Source organism: Sciurus vulgaris (assembly GCF_902686455.1).
Source record: "Sciurus vulgaris genome assembly, chromosome: 16".
NCBI lineage: Eukaryota > Metazoa > Chordata > Mammalia > Rodentia > Sciuridae > Sciurus > Sciurus vulgaris.
Genome location: NC_136477.1, coordinates 4,862,884 through 4,886,684, shown reverse-complemented (window position 1 = coordinate 4,886,684; position 23,801 = coordinate 4,862,884). Strand labels below are relative to the sequence as shown.

At 40.6% G+C, this 23,801-nt stretch overlaps 1 protein-coding gene across 1 annotated transcript in view; it reads left to right on the top strand.

The window, feature by feature from the left end:
- Positions 1-23,801, top strand: part of LOC306646486 (uncharacterized protein) — a gene marked incomplete at both ends in the record, with an annotated part of 84,870 nt that overhangs the window by 28,900 nt on the left and 32,169 nt on the right. The window contains 5 exon segments of the mRNA XM_079115086.1: positions 678-969; positions 1,373-2,158; positions 3,067-3,294; positions 4,274-4,571; positions 8,642-9,521. Of these exon segments, the coding sequence (XP_078971212.1) occupies positions 678-969; positions 1,373-2,158; positions 3,067-3,294; positions 4,274-4,571; positions 8,642-9,521 (2,484 nt within the window).

Here is a 23,801-nt window from a genome sequence, read left to right as displayed (position 1 = left end):
ATTAATATGAATGGGCATTTTGGTTTGAGAACAAAGACATGTTAGAAAAACAAAATCTTCCTCAAAATTGGACTTCGATTAGTAAATATAATTCTCTTCCTCTATGTGAGTGGAATTTAGCAAAAACCCATTGGAGACTAAGCCATGTGATTTTTGCCCACACTACAAAATGCTTGTCATGCAAGAACCAACTGTTTCCAGATAGGCCAAAGTGATGAATGTTCAGCATTAAGACAATGTCCTAGCTTCAACGGCTCTATATCCTTATTCCAGGAAGAGGAAAGGCCAACTGACCACAAATACATCATATTTCACACTTATACAGGCCAGGAAGACCCAGATCATGGCATTAGAAGCTCTCATGTCTTGTAAAGGCCTATTTACAAATCATGGAAGCACTGCCTTTGGTCTCTAGAAACATGACAGTGAGATAAAATGAAGTCTCTCTCTTTCTGTACATAGGACCCTAATGTCATTCTGGATAGGACCACTTCATGACCTCACCTAATCCTAATTAACTCCATAAGAACCCAGATCTAATTTCAGTCCCATTAGACATGGGACTTCAACATGTTAACTTTGTGGACACACAGGCATTAAATTCATAAGTGATTCCATTGAATAGGAAGAGAAGCAGGTCTGAGTCACCCCTAAGCATTCCTATTCCTTCTACACAGGTCTAATGGGAAGAACTACCAGTTGGTGCTAGCCTTGGTTTTTGCCATTGAGGAGATCAACAGGAACCCCCATATTTTACCCAACATGTCTCTGGGATTTGATCTCTATACTATTCCAGACAATGAATCAAACGTGTTGGAGAGTTTCTTCTTTTGGCTGTTGGGGCTGGAAAAGGTGATCCCTAATTACACCTGTAGAAGAGAAAGTAAGTCTGTAGCAGTGCTTCTGGGAGCAACACGGAAAACATCTTCCCAGACAGGGTTACTCCTGGAACTCTACAAATTTCCACAGGTAACCGTGGGTGGGAAGGGGAGAGGTGAAACCATTCTCCTCTGGTGCCATCCTTGAGGGCCTGGGTAGCATTAAAGGAAGAGACACAATTTCAACAATTTTCAAGGTGTGTAGGATCAAAGGCTAAATCCTCAGAGACTGGAAGGAGTATTCACATTTTGGTTTTTGAGAATAGAGAACAGGATGAACCGGGGCAGACCAAGAAGTGAGTTGGAAATCTGACGTTGTTCAGTAATTTTCCAAAAAGCTCTCAGGATGAGAGAGGGCTTTGAAAATGAGATGAACAAATTTCCTTGGTACAACTTCCACCTGTGGCTTCATTGAATATCCCATTCAGGACTGGGACTGTGCTCTGTGACAATCCTTTCCTTCACATTATTTCCAAATGTTCCTTTCCCTTCAGATCACCTTTGGGCCTTTTGATCATGCTCTGAGTGACCCTGGCCAGTTTCCTTCTCTCTATCAGATGGCTCCCAGGGACACATCTCTGGCCCTTTGCATGGTCTCCTTACTGCTTCATTTCCACTGGACCTGGGTGGGGCTGCTCATCTCAGAAGACCAGAAAGGTATTCAGATTCTCTCAGACTTGAAGCGGGAGATGGAACAGAATGGAGTCTGTGCAGCCTTTGTGAAAGTGATCCCAGAGGACACTGAGTTCAGTCTTCACTTGATCATTGAATCATCAGCAAATGTGATCATTATTTACAGTGACACTAATTTTGTGGAAGAATTATTGTTTGCTATAGGGCAATATTTCATGACATGGAAAGTCTGGGTCACAAACTCACGATGGCAAGATGTCAGCAAGATGAAACATTTAATCTTAGACTCTTCCCATGGGATGCTCATGTTTTCACACTACCATGGGGAGATTCCTGGGTTCACAGAGCTCACCAGCACAGTTAACCCTTCCAAATTCCCAGAAGACATTTACCTTGCTAGGCTGTGGCATTTCTGTTTTGGAAGTTCCTATTCTAAACGGGACTGTCAAACTTTGGAGAACTGTCCACAAAATGCCTCATGGGAATGGGTGCCTGAGTATGTTTTTGACATGTCCCTGAGGGAGGAGAGTTATAACATATACAATGCCGTGTATGCTGTAGCCCACACCCTTCATGAGATGCTTCTACAACTTGTAGACACACCGAAAATGGGCAATGAGGAAGGGCTCCTGTTTTCCCCCTGGCAGGTAATATCCCTGCTACCTCATGACACACACCACTGCAAGGGATGGCCACAGAGAGCAAACAATGTAGTTTAGGATCCTTTCTCCAAAGCACAAAGGAAACTGTACCTGTTTCACTGTGCAGGAGGTAAATATAAGCCTGTGTGGAAGGTGTCTTGAGGAAGGTGCCAGTGGCAAGGAAAGAATGGGTTCTACACCAACATCCAGGTTTGTGTTACACATGAGTCCTGTCCACCTGATATGTTCAAGAGGATAAATCCTGATTTTCCACTTGGCTTTCTTAAAAATAGGAGAATTCACTCTTGAAGTGTGTAAATCCAGCTCAGGACTCCAATGGACACTTTACATCAGTGAACACATTTCACACAACTTGAAGTATTCACCACATTATTTTACAGACTCAGACTCATGATCACTGGGTTCAGGGAACTTTTACTGGGCAGTAAGATTTGTCTAATTCAGAAACCCACTGATTACATACTTGTGATTAGTTAGGAGACTTCTTCTGAAATTATTCTAGAAACATATTCTTTAAATGTCTTTGGGCTATCATTTGTTCTACACTATGATGCTTGTGACAAGGTTGCATTATACAATAGGGATTAGCTTGGCACAGTGTCACATTCCTGTACCCCAGTAGGTAGGAATTTTGAGACATGAGGATCTGGAGTTCAAAGCCAGCCTCAGCAACTCAATAAAGCTCACAGCAACTCTGTAAGACCATGTTTCTAAATCAAATACAAAAAGGCCTGGTGATGTGGTTCATTGGTAAAGTTGCCCTGTGTTCAAGCCCCAGTACCAAAATAAATAAGTGAATAAAAGTATTAAAGACAGGTAGGGACTTTATCCAATTCACAGTTTCTGCCTTGACTCTGGGACATGCTTATTCATTAAATATTGTGTTTCTTCAGCTTCACCCCATTCTCAAGAAACTAAAATTTGAAAATATTGCTGGAGAACAAGTGACTTTGGATGAGAAAATGAAATTGGAAACAGAGTATGTCATTCACAGCTTTTGGAATTTTCCAGAAGGTCTTTCATATATAGTGAAAGTTGGAAACTTTTCCCCATATGCTCCACATGGCCAACAACTGTCTCTGCAGGAGGACCTGATTGAGTGGAGCATAGGATTTACACAGGTGGGTTGGGCTCCATCACAATGCCTTTAGCCAGACAAGAACAAACAAGATGTTATTCTGTATTTTATGCCACCAATTGTTCATCTTGATCCAACAAAGAACACTTAGCAACTTCTGTTTAAGGAATTTTCTTATAAACATTCTCTGAGGATGAAAATTGAACCCATTTATTTACTAACATGATTCTAAGTATTCATACATTTCATGTCACAAAATATACAGCACACCCGAAAATCAACACATATGGAGATATTACACTTTGGATATGAAGTGTTCCCCCAAAGCCCTTGTGTTAATGCATGAGTTGAAATGATTTGATCATAAGAGCTATAGCCAAATCAACGAATAAAACCATTGCAAGGATTAATATTTGAGTGGATAACTGGTGGTAACAGTAGGTGTATGGAGTTTGGCAAGCGGAGTGGGTCACTGAAGACATGTCTGCTCCCTCTCTCTCTCTCTCTCTCTCTCTCTCTCTCTCTTTCTCTCTCTCTCTCTCTCTCTCTCTCTCTCTCTCTCTCTCTCTCTCTCTCTCCTTCCCTCCCTCACTCCTCCCCTCCTTCTTTCACCATGATGTTCTGTCTCACCTCAGACTCAGAGCAATGGAGTCATCCAACCATGAACTGAACTTCTGAAACTGTGAGCCCAAATAAAATTCTCCTGCAACAAGTCATTCTTACCAGGTGTCTTGTCAAGTGCCAGGCATTGACTAACACAGGAGCAATGACCTATTTTCACTCAGTTTTGATGTTCAGTCCATAGTCAGACTCTAAAGAATGGACAAGAAACCCATGTACTTCCAACATGATTCTAACTGTTCATATATTTCACAAACACACACAGGGCAATTGTCTTATTTTCCATCCCTCTGATGAGTTGCCTGACACAGTCTGACTTACAAGAAGGAATGGGTTTCTCTTGGTTCAGTTTGGTGTGCTTCCATCTGTGTTCAGTTGGCCTCTTGCTTTTGAGTCTGTAGCTGGAGAAGTACATCATGGTGATAGTGTGTGGCACAGGAAGTTGCTGCCCTCATAGTGGCCAGGAAGTAGAGGGACACTGGATTGGTCCAGGATCCCAACATCCTCTCTGTACTTACTGGAGGAAAAGTCCAACAAGTCTGAGCAGTTCCCAACAACAATCTGATTTTCCTCAGACCCCTCGTTCTGTCTGCACTGAGACATGTGGTCCCGGATTTAGGAAATCCCCTCAGGAGGGAAAGGCCGCCTGTTGTTTCAATTGCCATCCCTGCCCGGAGAACGAGATTTCTAATGAGACAGGTAAGCACATGCCTTGTGGAGAGATTCCCCTATTCTCCTTCATGTTCCTCAGTCCACACAAGTAAAGGGAAAAGATCTGGAAGAGACTTGAGAGACAGAATTCTTCTTTCCATCAGTTAGGAATTGAATGGTTATTCACAATGGTATTTCCCCTTGAAATAGCAGAACTCTGTCTACATTGCACACTTGGCTACATCATTCTAAACACACTGTGGGCATTTCTATCTCAAGAAGCCCCCTTCCACCATCCCACAGGAATGTCAGATTCATCTCCACCATGGAATTTAATGCACAATCATCTTTGTCTCCTTTGAAATTACGTTTAGACCACATTGTGGGTACACACCCTTCACACTCCTGGCACTGCTCCTGATACAGAGCAGGTCTTCAGGTAGTCCTTGATTTATCGAGCAGATGAAGCTGAGCTATAAAGCATGCATTCAAAGGTGCTGTGAGTAGGTTTCATTCCCTGCTCTCCAGTAGTTCACAGGTGAGTGGGACACACAAGATATAATGATAAGAATTCAAGGAAGAAACAAAGTGCTTCACAGAAACCTAGGAGAGGGACTCAGCTCTGTGCAGCTTCAGCTTTTGAAGTGCATTATCGAGTTCTTTACAGAGGCATTATTATTGTATCTGATGAGTGATGGTGGAATACAATTTTTAGGATTAGTATAAATGAAAACAATAACATCTTTTAGAGTCATGTAATATTCATGGACATTAAAAATGCTCCTTCTGACTGAAACACACATAATGTGGGAATGTGGGTTGGAATGAGACAGACACACGTAACAGAAACTAAGATTGAAGATTATTGGTTACCACCTTGGTAAAGCTCAGATTTACAGTAACAAATGACTAGAATTGGTCCACGCAGGGTTTTTCTAATTTCTTTGTGTGGTGTATGTGTAGTTTAGTAACACAGTATAATGGGATTTCCATTTTTGATTAAAACTATATATTTTGTTATTTTTAGAATTTCTCTGAATATTGGCAAATAGTCTGTAATTATAGCTTATCTAAGGGTTAAGAAAAACACGAGTATATTGCGACTGACAGTGGAGGAGGCGATAGGGTCAGTTTGCATACTGCTCTATGCACATTTGTGCATGGGATGGTCAAGGCCATGTTCCACACACACAGGCACGAAGAACAACATACCTGACAGTCAGGACCACACACTTATGCATAAAGAAAAGCACTACTCAGATAAGTGAAGCAGAAAAAGTGGATGGAAGAGGAGGAAGAGGACAGGGAAGGGAAGGAGAGTGAGCTAAATCCGATGGAACAGCCACATGTACATGCATGGAGGTGGCATGGTGGGACCCTCCACCAGGTGTATTCAGAGGATGCTAACTTAAAAAAAACTGTGAACTATAAATGGATAGAAGAGAGATCATTGGAAGTGAGGGGGTGAGGTAAAGGGGAAATGCTAGGGAATTGAATTGAAATGGAGAATACTCCATGCTTCTGTGATAGGTCAGTGTGTGTCCTGGTGTTGTATATAACTAAAAAAATTAAATGAAGCTGAAATGAATAGAAAGGAATTTCAATAAACAAAAAGAATAAACTTTTCAAAGGACAGGAACTTAAAATTTTGATAGAACCAGGCGTGGAAGTACCCACCTGTGATTCTAGTAGCTGAGGAGTTTGAAGCACAAAGATCAGGTTCAAAGGCAGCCTCACCAACCTATCCAAGTCCTAAGCTACTTAGTGAGAACCTGCCTCAAAATAAAATCTAAAAGTGCTGTGGATGTGGCTCAGTGGTTAAGTGCCCCTGGGTTCAAACCCTAATACAAATACAGAAAAAAATGTTGTGAGAAACAGCAGGTATGCTATAACTGCTTTACCTAAAGTGTAAACTGTGAGCGATTGTTCAGAGCATCAGTGTTTAATAGAAAACTTTTTAAAAAAGAAACACAAAAGAAAGAGGCAGATTTTTAAAAAAGAAATAAATAGACCTTTCAACACACCATAAGTTAAAGAAGAGATTTTGAGAAAGACTATAATGAGTCCAACAATGAAAATATTATTAATGAAACTCGTGGGGTAGAAGTAAACCTCTGGTTAGAGAGGAATTTTAAACCCCTCATTGTAATTAGAATTTTGTTATTTATTATGTCTATTGTTATCAGAAGGCCTGAAAAGCTGCCTATATAGCACTAATAATGAGGTATAAAAGAAGCAACAAAGTAAATGCAGACAAAATAGAAGAAACATAGAAAAGAAAGACAGGATAAGCAGTCTACAGGAAAATACCTTTAAAACTGACAAACCATTAATGAAAGTAATCCACAAGGAAGAGTAAAATGGCTAAAAGGAGGTCATTTTTATGACTCTACAGAAAATTTTCTTCATAAAACCATAGTACGAAAAGTTTCACGTTGGTAGATTTGAAAATAAACATAAAATTCACAAGGTCAGTGAAGTCAACAGACTGTCCCAAGAAAGAACTAAACTTCCCAGGGTCTGGGCTGGTTCCATGGTGAGTCTTTCCAGGCTTGTGAGAGGCCCTGGGTTAGCTCGCCATCACTGCAATACAAACAAACAAAAACAGCAAACAATAATTATACATCTTGAAAATGTTCAAGCCATAATAGAATACTCCCACCATTTTTGAGGCCAACAGCCACTTCACTAATGAAATTCATCAAAATTTCAAGAACGAAATAAAACTTATATTCTCAAACTGCTTCTGAGATGAGAAAGGGGAAAATCCAATTCATTTCCTAGAATAACTGAACTTTGATCCCCATATTTGAGAATGATATTACAAGAAAATCACTTTATAACTTCAATCTTCCATCAAAGTCATGTGTCCTTTTCAAAATCAAGTTACATATTATAATTACAAGGAGGCTATAAATTAAACACATTTGGGATTTGCAATTTAATTCAATATGCCAGTTTCTGCAAAAAGGGAAAAAAGAGTCTCATAAACTGCAGAAAGACATGTAAAGATCATGGAAAACCAATCAAAATTAGAAATAAACAGAAGAAACAGGTTTTCCTGACTTAGGACTAGGTGGGTATTGCCTTCATCATTAGAGGCATTTCCGGGGTCCAAAGGGAGCACTGTATGTGGCACCCAGGGTTGAAACCAGGACATGATGTCATGCTGCCCGTGACCCATCCTGCCCCACATTGTGCTGGGATCTTGGCAGTGCAACATGCCTGTGAGAAATTGAAGGAAACATTTACTGGGAAGGGAGATAAAAGTCAGATATTATTTTCCTAAGATAGTATTGTATGAGCATCAATCCAGGTAAATTGTTGAAGTAGCCATTGAAGTTAGTGGTGATTGAACACAAGATCCAAGTACTGAAAATGATTGATTTCAGCATCCCAGTCCTAAGCCATTCACAAATGGAATTTTAAAAAGATGACATTCACAAGTTCTTAAACTGCAGCATACCTGGAGATAAAGTAGTGGTTGCTTTTAAAGACTCTAACCAAAACCATACAAAAGCACCCAGAAAAATACTTAAAAACTGAAATGAGTGGGGTTTGAAAGCTATTCCTGACTGGATGGAATCAGTAGTGGACTGATGTCAGTACTCTCCAAATTGACCTACTGATAAAATGAAACTGAAGGCAAAAGTTTCATGTTTGTGGTGAAAATTACAGCTCTCCTGAGGTTGGGAGAAGTTTCTCTACCAGTTATCAAGTATTATTGACCATTTCTATTTCCCTGAAACCAAAGAAAGTGCACAGCTCAAACAATTGAGCACTATTTCTCATAACTGATGGTCATTGACTGAATAAACCCAGGCCATAGCTTATACAGTGTGAACATAGAGAGATGTCTCTTAAAGTTCTGAGAATAGAAAAGTATGGCACCATAATTAAAGTACAAAAATGAAGAGAAGAAATAATAGCTTGGTTTATGGCTTCATAAAGATGAAGAGTATAAATCCAGTTATTGCCTCGAGAGCATTCTTTACTCAGTGATTAAATCCACCTTAGAGGAGAGTTTGGTTCACACAGTCCAATGGGCTTCCCTAGAGAGGGCTGAGGTACAAGAGGAACACTGAGCCTAGACTAAGGATATTTTGCATTCTTCCCAGACATGGACCAGTGTGTGAAGTGTCCAGATCACCAGTATGCCAACACAGAGAGAAACCAGTGTCTCCAAAGATCTGTGACTTTCCTGGCTTATCAAGATCCCCTGGGCATGGCACTGGCCTGCACGGCTGTCTGCCTCTCTGTCCTCACATCTGCTGTTCTTGGGGTCTTCGTGAGGCACCAACACACTCCCATAGTCAAGGCCAACAACCGAGCTCTCAGCTACATCCTGCTCATCTCTCTCACCTTCTGTTTCCTCTGCTCCCTGCTCTTCATTGGCCCTCCCAACACAGCCACCTGCACCCTGCAGCCAATAGCATTTGGACTGGTGTTCACTGTGGCAGTTTCCACTGTCTTGGCCAAAACTGTCACTGTGATCCTGGCCTTCAAGGTCACTGCCCCAGGGAGAAGGATGAGGCGGTTGCTGGTGTCAGGGGCACCTAACTTCATCATTCCCAGCTGCTCCCTGATCCAACTGACTCTCTGTGGAGTCTGGCTGGGCACCTCTCCTCCCTTTGTGGACTCAGACACACACTCTGAACATGGCCACATCATCATCACCTGCAACAAGGGCTCGGTCACTGCCTTCTACTGTGGCCTGGGATACCTGGGCTCCCTGGCCCTGGGGACCTTCATGGTGGCCTTCCTGGCCAGGAACCTGCCTGACACCTTCAATGAAGCCAAGTTCCTGACCTTCAGCATGCTGGTGTTCTGCAGTGTGTGGCTGACCTTCCTCCCTGTGCACCACAGCACCAAGGGCAAGGTCATGGTGGCTGTGGAGGTCTTCTCCATCCTGGCCTCCAGTGCTGGACTCCTGGGCTGCATCTTTGCCCCCAAGTGCTATGTTATTTTATTAAAGCCACATAGTTGCTCCCTACATGGGTTCAGAGATAGAACTCTTTGTGGGAGTAATAAGCCTTCTTGAGTTTTTTTGAAAATCAAGTGTCAGAACATAAATCTATATTCCCCCAAAAGATATTGGATTTCTACATGAGATTTCTTCAATGAACCAGCAATCCACAACCCTTTATGCAGTAATGACAGTTTCCCTACCTGCATCTATCTTCTTTTTATCATATACTTGTAGTCGAAGTGTTTTTTTATTAACAAAATCTGCAATGCATCCTGCAGATCCTGCTCATCTGTGGCCTCCTTCCTGCATGTTGTCTTCCTTTTGACCTCTTCACTTATTTTAGTCATGAATAAATTATTCTAAGTTTCTCCAGGCAGTTTGCTCTATTTTAAATCCCTCTATGTGTTTCAATGATTTCTTTCCATCAAATAAGTAATATATTTCATTTACTATGTAGAGTATATTTTGGAAATGGGTAATATATTTCTTCTTATATTTGTTTTTTCCAGTATCCTTGAGATCATTTTGCAAAATTTTCCTTTCATGTGTCCCTGAGAATTTTAGAGTCATTTTGTCATGGGTTGTAAGAAATATGATTCATTTTGGACTAGCAATTTATTGAATTCATACTTTCATATTTGAATCCTAATCATAGGTGCACAAAAGTTTGTTTTTCTGCCTATAGACAGATAAATACATCTTTCCATTGACCCTTTCTCTTCACCATTTACTCATAAAATATATGCATCTCCATGATTTGCTACAGCATATATAAATGCAGGTATTTATATATGTAACTATATTATATAAAATAGAGGACACCTTTGCAATTCCTTGGCATAAATGTGGATATCCTACATATTCTATAAATTAATAGAGAAGAACATTTTTCTGTGCTACATTTTCAGTTTCATTATGTTGTAAAAGGAAAGCATTCTTTCTTGTACCACACTTATACCACCTTCTTGCTTCCTATATTTGGGCTGATGGATTGTTGTGTGTGTTTAGGCACATGAGCTTGCTGGCACCTTTATCTCATCTCTCCCATTCGTTATTCCCCTTTATCCTTTTTGTGCTTCTATATACACAATATGATGCCTAATAGTGTAGTAGATCATGGGATTCATCTACTTTAATATTCACTAGGAATGCTGTCAAAATTTTTACCATAAAATATCGTATACATGATACACTTTGTGGCATATCCTTTATCCAATGAAAACTTGTTCTTCCATTAAAAATTGATCAGAATATATTAAGATTTGGTTGAATGGTTTCCTGGTTTCCTTGACACAATTTTTCTCCTACACTTCTCAACTTTATGAATTTAATTGATAATTAAAATTCTTTGCTCTTAAGTAAAGACATGGTTTCTCATGGGGTGCAGATTCTTCATGAGATGATCTATTTTTCATGTACATATTTGCACCCATTGAGAATAATCAAACATCACTTCCTTAGGTTGTACCATCCTTTTTGGATTTCTATGAATACCTATTCAGAAGGGTGTTTCTTCTATCTTGGCAAAAGAATCTCCTGTGGACAAAGTATGGGACCAGTTCATTAATCAAAGCCTTGATAATTCAGGAAACAGGAGCTGAACAGAGTGACAAACGTGGAGGTGGGGTCGGCAAAGTGGGGGGGGGGGGTCGACATAAGTCTGAAGTAAACAGTTGGATAGACATGACAGCTGTCACACTACATTTAGTAAAGACAGATCCACTGATACCCCATAAAAAATATCATACATTTAAGATGAGAACATCCAGTTTATATGAATTACAAGTAATGGGTACCCAAACGTGAATTGAGTCTATTCATGTCTATAAATTGCAGTGTCTCCTGTCCAAAACAGAAAATTCATTGTCTTCCTTGCACAGATTCAATCACATGCTCATTTAGGATCTCTTCACTGCACCAGGCAGAACAGTATCAGATAAGGAGAAGAGTCCCCATGCCTGGACCAAGCACCAAGATTAACCCACCTAAACTCCAGGGATGCTACAGTGAAAAAAAGTAATTCACACTCACATACTTGGTTATTGAAAGAGTAAGAAGAGAATGATAGACTTTGAGAGACAACTGTAAATATCCACAGTACTCATGTTATACTCAGTGAACATCCACAATGTTCACCACATGTGGAATGGCCCTGAATGACATCACACTGTGCTCTGCATGTGTTGGCTTTGTGTTTCAACCAAGAAAGATCATTGGCACTCACCACAGTGGCACACACCTGTAATGCCAGAGATTCTGAGGCAGGAGGAACTCATTGAGGGGCCAGCCTTGCAATTGAGGAAGACTTTGTCTCAGAATTTAAACAAATAAAAAGTCTGAGATGAGGATCAGTGGTGGAATGCCCCTGGGTTCTCACTCCAGTACCAGAAAGAAGGAAAAAAGACAATTTTAACTCCTGAATCTTCCCATAGTGTAAAGAGATTAAAAATTAAAAGACATGAAAGAAGCGATGTGAAATAGCAAGTGGTTCACAATTCAGGAGAAAATACTCTCAATACAGGAAACTGAAAACGACTCATGTGGATGAATAAACATTGGATTCCTAGGTGGATTTTACACTTGAACATTTTATGAAAGATGACACAAAAATGACCAAAACACATAAAAATTGTTGAAAATTTTTAAAACAGAAATGAGACATGTCTTTTGATGTCCTAGAAGAGGTAACAGATACCTCTACTTGGATTGTGTTCATTTATTGGAAGCCTAGTCTTTAATGGGGCAGTTTTTGAAGGGGCTTCATGAGGAACACTTGGGACAGGGGTCACAACCCTCATGAATGGACTAAGGCCATGGAATAATCAGCTTTTCCTCAGTGAGACAAAATGTCTGAGCAAAAAGAAATTAAAGGAGGAGTAATTTATTTTTGTTCAGGTCTAATATGTGTCAGCCCAGGGTCAGCTGGTGCCATTGTTTCCTGTGATGAGGCAGAAAGATGCAGCAGGGCTCAGCTGCTCACCTCACAGCAGGCAGGAATAAAATGGATCTGGTGACAAGACATACCATCACAGGTTATGCCACCAGTCACTTACATTCTCCAACTGCTCCAGCATCCCAGAGTTCCCCGACCTCCCCATAGTACCACCAGCTGAGGACCAGCCTTCAACACTGAAGGCCACAGGGACATTCAATATCTCAAACACAGTTCTCTGCCCCTGGACCCAAAAGACTCATGCCCATCTCATACTGAAAATTTGCATTCACTCCATCATGCAAAGTCTCCCCATAGTCTTAAAGCTCCAGCACTGTTCAAATGTCCAAATCCAAAGACTGCTCTGAGCTTCAGGAAACCTTAGCTGTGAGCTCCTACACCATTTTTAGAAGTTGCATATCTCCAACATACAATGGCAATGTGATAAACATTCCATTCCTAAAGGAAACCACACAATACCAAGATAGGATTAGCCCAGAGCAAGGCCAAAACCCAGCAGAGCAAACATTCAAACTTTTCCCTGCAATTCTGGCATCCAGAGCATGTGGTGGTGGGATGTTGATGTGAAATGTCTTGATTCGCTCTGACCATATAGGCTTTCTGGCTGAAACTCATGTGGTCATTCCCTTGAGCTGGCTCTGCTTGTTGTCTGTGGCTATTCTCAGCAGCAGTTCCACATTCCTGGTATCTCTTAACTTCCTGGGATCTCCACTTCAATATTAGCTCACTTACATCTTCATGCATTACCCTCTCAGGATATGGCTGCAGGAATTCCTATCCTGCCACATTTTGACTGAGCTCCCTGGCCTTTCTAGAAGTCCAGGTAGAAGGCTCTGTGGACCATAATACTCTAATTCTGAATGTCTGCAAAACAAGCAACATGTGGATATTGTCAAGATCTGTTGGTAAAAGAAGCAGTTCCCAGTCACCTTGGACCAAAGGTAAGCAGCCTCTGGTAATTGCATGGCGAACATGGTGAAATGATTCCTGGGAAAACAAATTGCTAGGTGACTCTGAGGGAGCACGGCTATCTCTTCTCACAGCAAATTCTTTCAGATAGGTCACTCATTTATATCCTTCAGCCTGTAGTGACTGGTGTACAATCATCTGTACTGAGATGCACTCATGATATCTTCCCTATTGTCCCAGTGCATGGGGCTCAGCTTCTTTTCAATGGTGCTAATCTCTCTGCAAAGCACACCCTACATGACCTCCAACTTACACATGGTCCCTTTCTGGCCAAACTGCAAGTGCTTCAGATCTTTCTGATTTGCTTTGCTTCCAATTCTTAATGTAAATTTGGATAAAAGCAAGGAGAAACTCCCAAACCACTGCCTGAATGCCATTCTTCCTTGACATTTCTGTTGGAGACCGCTGCCCTGTAGGGCCCGCAGTGGTAGCTGGCCTTGCCCTAAGATGGCACTGAGAATCCCAACTGCAAAGAAAAACAACTTTAAGGAAGTGCTTTCTATTGGCTGACTGATCTCCTCCGCATCCGTGCTTAGCTCGTGATCAGTACATGTCCTCATTACCCACCATTAAGTGTCCACGAGCCAAACACCTGACCTGTTAGGTGATTGGCTGTTACATCCTGTAAAGCTGTGTACTTTCCACAGCAAAGAGAGAGAGCTGCATGGTGGGAAGAAAAAGAAGAAGAAGACAGCAGTGGAGGATAAATATCCAGGCACTCAGCTCAAAGCTCTCCCCAAATAAAATTCTTAAAATGACATCTGAGAGCTGAGTCTTCCTTGTACTCGCTGGACGAGACAAGTGGTGCCGAAACCCGGGACCTCTCGCACCGCCATAAAAAGGGGTAAATAATATCCAGGTAAAACAGCTGGTAAAACTAAAACAAGTCAAGTAAAATAAGTCAAGAAAGGTTAAAGCAGTATACAGGGAGCTGGGTCAAAGAGGGCCCAGGTACAGGGAGCTGGGTAAAGTAACCCCCAATGGACTGGCCAGGTATTAAAATAATAAGATTTTGTGTGCTTGTTGTTTGTCAAGAGTTCATGTCTTTCTTTGCATTGTATTGTTGCAGAGCGCTACTGTTTTTAGTTGTTTTAGTGTGACTTAGCATTGTAGTGTGGGTAGCATTTAAAGCTTTAGAAAATGGGTGGCGAAACATCACGGATCAGAATGGAGGGTCCGCTTAGAGACTTATTAAAAGCAAATGGAACACCTCTAAAAACAAAGACTGCGAGGCTTTTCCTCAGAACAATAGAGGAAGCTGCACCATGGTTTTTAGATGAGGGACTCTTAAATATGCCACAGTGGGATCACTTAGGAGAGGATCTAAGAAAGAGGGAGAAAGTAGAACCATTGCTGGTGGGCACGAGCGCAATTTGGAAGTTGATTTGCGGGTGCTTAACTGACCCGAGGCCAACATTTAAAGATACGCTAGAAAAAGGAGAAGATATTTTAGAGGAGATAAAAGAGGAGCGATCCAGAACCTCTGAAAGATTAACAAAAAGAGGAAGTTCCTCGGATGAGGAAGAACTTTCAGAAGAGGAACTAGATAGTCAAAAAAGAGGAACAGGAAAAAAGAAAAAAAGTCTAAATTCAATATTGTACCAACAGCTCCCCCTGCCTATAATCCGTATTATGATAATAGAGAAAAACATACAAAAAACAAAAGGTAAATGAGGAGGATATATGGGAAAGGACTAGAGTTCTATGTTTCCTGTTTTTGAGGATCCAGGGTCACAACAAAGATATCATCAGCCCTTAGATTTTAAAATAATAAAACAATTAAAAGAAGCAGTCGTGTCATATGGCCCACAAGCAGCATTTACGCTGTCGTTAGTAGAATCAATAGGGGCCATGAACTTAACACCTGATGATTGGGGAAATGTGTCTAGAGTGACATTATCTGGGGGGCAATATTTAATATGGAAAACAGCATGGCAAGAATATTCTTCTGACACAGCTTGAAGAAATATGGCAGCAGGAAATCCACAATAGGATATAGAAATGTTAATGGGGACGGGTCAATATACAGGACAACAGGCACAACTGAATTATAGTCCTGCTGTTTACATGCAGATAGCTGCTGCAGCGACTAAAGCATGGAAAACTGTACAAGGAAGTGGGGACCTGCAGGGCCAATTATCTAAGGTCTTGCAGGGAACCAATGAGCCTTTGCTGATTTTGTGGCTACGTTACTACAAACGGCAGGACGCATTTTTGGGGATGTAGATCAAGCAATGCCCCTTATAAAACAATTGGCTTATGAACAAGCTAATAAATGGTGTAAAGAGGCAATAAGACCCTGGAAAAGCAAAGACCTCAGTGCCTATATTAAGGTATGTAGAGACATAAATGAAAGTGTCATCCAGGGACAAGTTAAGGCTGCAGCTATTACACAAGGGATGCAAGGGCTAAACTTTGAGAGAGTAGGACCCCCAGGATCATGTTTCTATTGTAAACAACAAGGACACTTTAAAAAACAATGTCCCCAGTTAAAACAGCAAGACAGACCCCAGAGAAGGCCTAAACCTGGAGTCTGTCCAAGATGTAGAAAGGGATATCATTAGGCTGGTGAATGTAGATCTATGATAGATGTAGATGGTAACCCTATCCCTCCTCATGGAAGCTCAAAAAACGAGGGATGGGGCCCACAACCCCAGGGCCCAGCACAAATGTATGGGATGATTCAAAAAGTGGCCAGGACACATTATCCAGTGACAGACCAAAGAGAGCAACACCAGGAAGTGCAGGACAGGACCTCTGTTCCACCACCAGAGCAATACTAACACCAGAAATGGGAGTACAAGTCATACCTGTTGACTTTACGGGTCCCCTACCTGAGAACACCATGGGACTATTATTAGGCAGAAGCTCCAGTGCACTCAAAGGACTAATGATAGTTCCGGGAGTTGTAGATCAAGATTATACAGGAGAAATTAAAGTGCTTGCTTCATCACCTCAGGGCATTATTTCCATTTCTCCGGGAGACCGAATAGCTCAGCTTTGTATACTACCTAGTCTTCATGGCTCATTCCCGTCACAACAACGTTTTAGGGGAGATAAGGGTATGGGATCTACAGGTATTGATTTGGCCTGCCTTATTATGGAACTAAAAAACAGACCTATGTTAGAATTAATTGTAAAAGGAAAAATTATAAATGGATTGTTAGACACGGGAGCAGACACAAGTATCATAGCAGAAAAAGACTGACCAAAGGATTGGCCCACACAAAAGGCAAATCAAACATTGAGAGGATTAGGTATTGCCACAGAACCAAAAAAGAGCTCCATGTGACTACAATGGAAAAGCCCAGAAGGTCAAGAAGGACTTTTCCAACTGTATGTCTTAGAACAAATCCCAGTGACACTATGGGGTAGAGATATTTTAAATCAAATGGGGATGAAAATAACCACAGAAGGAATATACAGTGAACAGGCACAAAACATAATGAAAAAACAAGGGCACAACTGGGGAAAGGGCTTAGGAATCAATGAACAAGGCATAACGGAACCAATATCAATTAAACAAAAAGGTGATAGACAGGGATTGGGTTTTTCCTCGGGGCCACTGATGAAATAATTAAAATAAAATGGAATATAGAAAAACCAATCTGGGTCCCTCAGTGGCCCCCAAATACAGAAAATCTTAAAGTGGCCCAGGAATTAGTACAAGAACAATTAGAGGCAGGGCATATAAGGCCCTCCACATCACCTTGGAATACCCCCATATTTGTTATAAAAAAGAAATCAGGTAAATGGAGATTATTACATGACCTAAGAGCCATCAATGCCGTAATGCAATCCATGGGGCCAATTCAGTTGGGCCTACCAGTCTTATCAGCATTACCAAAGGACTGGAAATCAATAATATTAGATATAAAGGATTGTTTTTTCTCTATTCCTCTCCACCCTGACGATACAGAAAAGTTTGCTTTTACGGTCCCCTCCATTAATCATGGACAGCCTGATGCCAGATATGAATGGAAAGTCCTACCCCAAGGGATGGCCAATAGTCCAACCATGTGTCAAATTTACATAAATTTACATAAATAGTGCTTTAATACCAATCAGAAATAACAACCCAGATGAAATTATATACCACTATATGGATGATGTATTAATTTGCCTCCCAGAACAAACAATACTAGATAAAGTATTTACCGATCTAATCAGTCATTTAAAGACAAGAGGACTTATTATAGCACCTGAAAATATACAAAGACAACAAGTTCAAGAATTTTTAGGTGCTAAAATAAACAGTACAATCATTACACCCCTAAAAACATCTCTTAGACTCGACCATCTTAATACCTTAAACGATTTTCAAAAGTTATTAGGTGATATTAATTGGATAAGGCCTTACCTTAGATTAACTACTCAAGATTTAGGACCATTATTTAATATCTTAAAGGGAGATTCTCATCCTTCTTCACCCAGAAAATTTACAGAGGAAGATAGAAAAACCCTAGATGTAGTACAAAAAAGACTAGACGAGGCACAGGTTGATCGTATAGATCTGTCGGCATCTCTATCACTCATAGTACTTCCAAATAATTTAGGCAACAAGGACCTTTAATGTGGATACATTTACCCTACTCTCCAGGAAAAACAATAGTTTCTTATCCTGAAGCAATGGCACAAATAATATTCAAGGCATTAAAATCAGCCATCATAGTATTTGGATAAACTGCAGACAAGATAATAACACCATATAATTCAGAACAAATTTCTTACTTAAGCAATAAGAACAATTATTGGGCAATTCTTATGTTCACAACTGCTGCCCACTTTGACAATCATTATCCAAAACATCCATATATACAATTTTATCTAAGAAATCCTGTGATTCAAATGAAAATTACAAAAAGGGAACCTATAAGACAAGCAGTGGTAGTATTTACTGATGGTTCCAATAATGGTACTGGAGCATATTTTCATAAAGACAAGGTACAAACATTTCTTTTTCCAAAGGCTTCTGCACAGCAAATAGAATTATTAACAATAGAACAAACATTAAAAGATTTTCATAAAGTTCCTGTAAATATTCTGTCGGATAGCCATTACACTGTTAATGCAGTTCAACAACTGGAAGCCGCCTGTCTAATCAACAAAAATTCCACCATATCCAACATACTCTTAGCATTACAAAAACTCATTTGGAGTAGAACAGAGCCATTCTACATAGGACATTTAAGAGCTCACACAGATTTGCCAGGTCCGTTAACACGGGGCAATAATATAGCTGATCTAGCCACAAGGGATCCTCATGTTTTTTCTATAATAGAAGAAGCACAAAACTTCCATAGTAAATTTCATGTAAATTCTAAAACCTTACAAATAAAATTCAATATAACCAAAGAACAAGCCCGAACCATTGTAAAAAACTGTAATCATTGTGTAACATACATAAATTCACCTAATAATAGCATTAATCCAAAAGGCCTATTGCCCAACCATCTATGGCAGATGGATGTAACACATATTCCAGAGTTTGGAAATCTCAAATTTGTTCATGTAACTATTGATACCTACTCAGGGGTTATATTTGCTTCATTACATAGTGGAGAAAAAATAAAAGACGTAATATCACATTGCTTACAGGCCTTTGCGACTTGGGGAAAGCCTAAACAATATAAGACAGACAATGGGCCTGCATATACTTCTGCATCATTTAAAAATTTCTTAAGTACCTTTGATATTTCCATTTCACTGGAGTTCCATACAATCCTATGGGACAAGGAATCACTGAAAGAGCCAATCAAACACTAAAGGCTGTTTTAAGTAAACAAAAAGGGGGAATAGGAGACACATACAGGTCTCCTAAAGATAAACTAAACATAGCATTATTTACTTTAATTTTTTTAAATTTGGACAAAGATGGAAAAACAGCCGCCGATAGACACGAAAATCCTACAGCGGCTCCAAAGGTCCTTGTACAATGGAAGGATGTACTCAATGGACTATGGAGAGGCCCGGATCCAGTGTTATTCTGGAGTCGAGGCTCCATATGTGTTTTCCCACAGGGTGAAAAAACACCAGTCTGGATCCCAGAGAGATTAACAAGACCCGCATCTAAGACGTCATCATCCCTTACCATTAACTAATACCTCTTCTCTTCCTCCACCTATTTTTAGTACCAATGCCTCGACAGGATTGCCTGCAGTCCCCTTTGATTCACAGACCGTTCCTTTTAATGCTACCTCTTTTTCTTTACCAGGAACCTTGTGCTTTCAAATATGGTCCAACAATAGTGCTGAGAATACAACTGAAGACCCATGTATTTCTCTACATCAACAAACCTTAGGAGTATTTTATAATGCCTTAGAATCCCCAAACTTCCAAGCTGTAGGGATGATAGCTTTGCAGCATGACAACAATGATTCCATAACAACAGAATCTTTAAAAAGGTTAAAAGGTGATGCTGTCGTTATGAGAGCATGGACACCACGCAAACACTATGCCAACAGAAACGACTTTCTAACTCCTCAAATCCATCCCCCCTTGCAATTCTAAGTATTCTTCTCCCCCCACACGGTCTAATTGCCAACATGCTGGAGCTGCTGCTCCTGTTCAGTATGGTTTCTTCTTTTCACCCAATATGACTTCCTACAGAGATAATTTTACCAATAATGATGTTCACTTAGGAATGAAACGTGTCAATCCCTATGATAACTGGCTTCTGCTTTCTAACACAAAAGGATGTAACACAGTCATTTTTCTGCCTTCTGGAAGCGGAACATAAATTGTGCCAGAGGAACTCCTCTAATTGGAACAATTCTTCTTTCCTATCTCTACTCAGTCTCTTACCTGTAATAGAAGCATAACCTTTCCTCCCATTCCAGTTTTTGTGTCACCCCCTTTCATGTTTCTATTAACTAACCATAGTACTACCATCCTAAATTGTTCTGATGCTAACGTAACTTGTTTCCTTTCACAATGTTGGAATGCCTCCCAGTTTTCTGTTGCAGTGATTATGCGTGTTCCTACTTTCTTGCCTCTACCAGTCTCCATAACTGATGAAGAGCTGCCTGTGATTTTGTCCAGAAACAAAAGAGACTTCGGCATTACAGCAGCAGTGGATACAGTGGTGGCTGTATCTGCCACTGCAGCTGCGGCAGCAGCGACAGCATTAGCTGCTACAATACCAACAGCACAAGCTGTCAATAATATAGCTGAAAGAGCCGCCTCAGCTTTACAAACACATAAAGGCTGGCATACTTATAGTAAACCAGTGAGTAGATTTATTACAACAACAGGTAGACATGTTACAACAAGTTATGGGATTAGGATGTATTTATACTACCCCAGGACTATGTGTTACTACTGTTGAGTGGAAAAATCAGACACATATTTCTAATCTCACAAGACAGCTTGGTATATACCTAACCTCAAACTGGTCTTATACTCTTGATAACCTTACCACTCAATTAGGATTAGAGATTATTAAACTGAACTCCACTAGAGTTCACATTGAACCTATTTTAGCAATCTTCAAATCACTCAAAAGCGTCTTCAGTTTTACTAAAGCATGGGCAGGCATCATGGCTCTTGGAATACTTATGGTACTGGGATTTGGACTAATGATCCGATGCCTTATGCACATAAGATGCCAACAACAGGGAGAACATCAGACCATCAAAATGGCACTTATGGTGCTTGAAACTGGCACATCTCCCCAGGTGTGGCTAAATATGCTGGATTGGTAGCCAATGACGGGTAAGCAAACAGAGACAGGTCCTCATCCCAAGAGGGGTGAGATACCAATGATGGGTAAGAATATGTTCTGCTGTTATGCAACCTAAGACAGGCATGATCCTGGGGATCCAGAGTCACAGATAGGCTCATGGGGGCCCATACCAACCTAAGACAGGGTTCTGACACCTGGAGGTCAGAATTCCGATGATGGGTAAGGATGGTGCTCGCCACTTGAGCTATCATGATGACCTGATCCTAAGCCCATTAATAAATAGAAAGGGGGAGATGTTGGAGGCTGCTGCCCTGTAGGGCCCGCAGTGGTAACTGGGCTCGCCCTAAGATAGCACCGAGAATCCCAACCGCAAAGAAAAACAACTTTAAGGAAGTGCTTTCGATTGGCTGCCTGATCTCTTCCGTATCCCTCCTTAGCTCGTGATCAGTACATGTCCTCATTACCCACCATTAAGTGTCCATGAGCCAAACGCCTGACCCATTAGGTGATTGGCTGTTACATCCTATAAAGCTGCGTACTTTCTGCGGTGAAGAGAGAGAGCTGCTCAGCGAGAAAAAGAAGAAGAAGAAGATGGCAGCGGAGGACAAAGATCCAGGCACTCAGCTCAAAGCTCTCCCCAAATAAAATTCTTAAAATGACATCTGAGAACTGAGTCTTCCTTGTACTCACTGGATGAGGCACATTTCTTCTGCCATATTCTTTAGTCTATACATCCTAATCTGAGCTTCACAGAGTCTCAGGACATGGGCAAAACATAGACAAGTCCTTTGCCAGAGTTTAACACAAATGGCCTCTAGTCTAATCCTCAAGAAAGTCTTCATTTCCATCTAAACCCTCCTAGGTGTAGTATTTACTGTGGATATGGTGATCACCATTCAGGTTCTTAGTACCAACTTCCGGTTACCAAGTTTTCATCACTGTGGCAAAAATGCCTGAGCAAAGCAACTTAAAGGAGGAGCAATTTATTTTGGACCACAGCTGTAGGGTTTCAGTTCATGAATGACTGACTCCATTGACTCTGGGCATGTGGTCATACAGAACATCAGGGCAGAAGTATGGTAGAGTAAAACTGTTGTCTTTATGGTGGCTGGGAGTCAAGAGGGCATGGATGAGGGATCAGAGACAAATACACCCTTCCAGGGGAAGCTTCCAGTTACCTCCTCCGTCCAGTTTTGTTCCACTTCCTAATATTCTACTACCTCCCACAGGCACTACCAGCTGGGGACCAAGTCTTCACCATGTGAACATTTGTGCAACATTCCCTTTTCACAGGCCTGCATTTCCAACAGAGAGAATGAGCCATTACCAAGCAATGCCCCTCATTTCCTGTCCTTTGACCATGGCCATGTATTCTTTTCACATCATATGCGCCCATGACCATACATTATTCAGCATGTTATAACACACCATGAGACCTTCAGAGGAGCAATCTCACTTTGGGCTTTCAGCCTCCAGATCTGTGAACTAAGTGATCTTTTCCTTCTACATATGATAACTGGTTTTGTGTTAAAGCAACACAAATTGGGCAATGTCACAGAGAATTGAAAATACCAACTGGAGTTAACAATGTGAAGGAAAAAGGAGTCTTTGAAAATCAATTTACATATTTTTTATTTTTTTAAGTTCATCACTGATTTACCATATGGTCCAACATTCATTTCACCTCATGATGTTCACCCAAGAATCATGAAAGAATATAACCACAAAAGGTTTCTATTAGAAGGATCATAAAATCTTCATGAGAGCCAAAATTTGGAAATAACCCAAATGTCCTTCAGCAGGAGGGTATAAAACAACATCATGGTATATGGGTTAGTGGAATGTCCCTCAGCAATGGAAAGGAACAGTGTTATTTATGTACATAAAAGAGGTGACTTCCAAAATCACCATGTTTAGAGAGAAGGCAGACACCAGGAGAGCATGCAGTAGGGTCCCATGTGTGTGAATGTTAAGAACTGATTAAATCAACTAGTGTGACAAGAATCTGAGCAACAGTGAATTCTAGTGCTGGGGAAAGAGGGAAAAGGGGCAGAATGAACCATGCACTCCCTCAGGGTGTGGCACACTCTTTTTTTTTCTTCATATATAGCCTTGATTTAATTGAGGAACACTCCTTCTGTATCCAATCGGTAAAGGGCTTTTAGCAAAAGCATTTTGTGCACCTATTGAGATGATCATAATGATTGTGTTCAGAAGTTAATTGGAAAGTGTAATCCATTAATACTCTAGATTATTATTGATATGGAATGAGTTCTCCTATTATTTTGTTATTTTTTTTTCAGTTGTCTTGTGTGCTTTGGTCCCCTCTTCCTCTCTTGTGTTTCATCTTTGTTATCTGTGAATTAAGAAGTTTTGATATTTTTCTTTCATTTTTGTTTATCTTCTCTAGTAAAGACCTTTATACTTTCTTGTGTTTTTATGATGATAATGTCTTATTTTTGCTTCTAGATTCCTTATTACCTGAAGCATTTCTTCTGAGGCTATTTTGCAGTGATGATTTCTTCCAGTATCTGCTTGTCTTGGTGAGATACCATTTTTCCTTCATTTCTAAAGCACAGTTTGCTGGGGATAGTATTCTTGGTTGGAAGTTTTTCTAATTCAGGACCCTGAGTGCATCATTCCACTCTCTCCTGGACTATCATGTTTCTGCTGAGAAATCTGCTGTTAGTCTACTAGAGATTC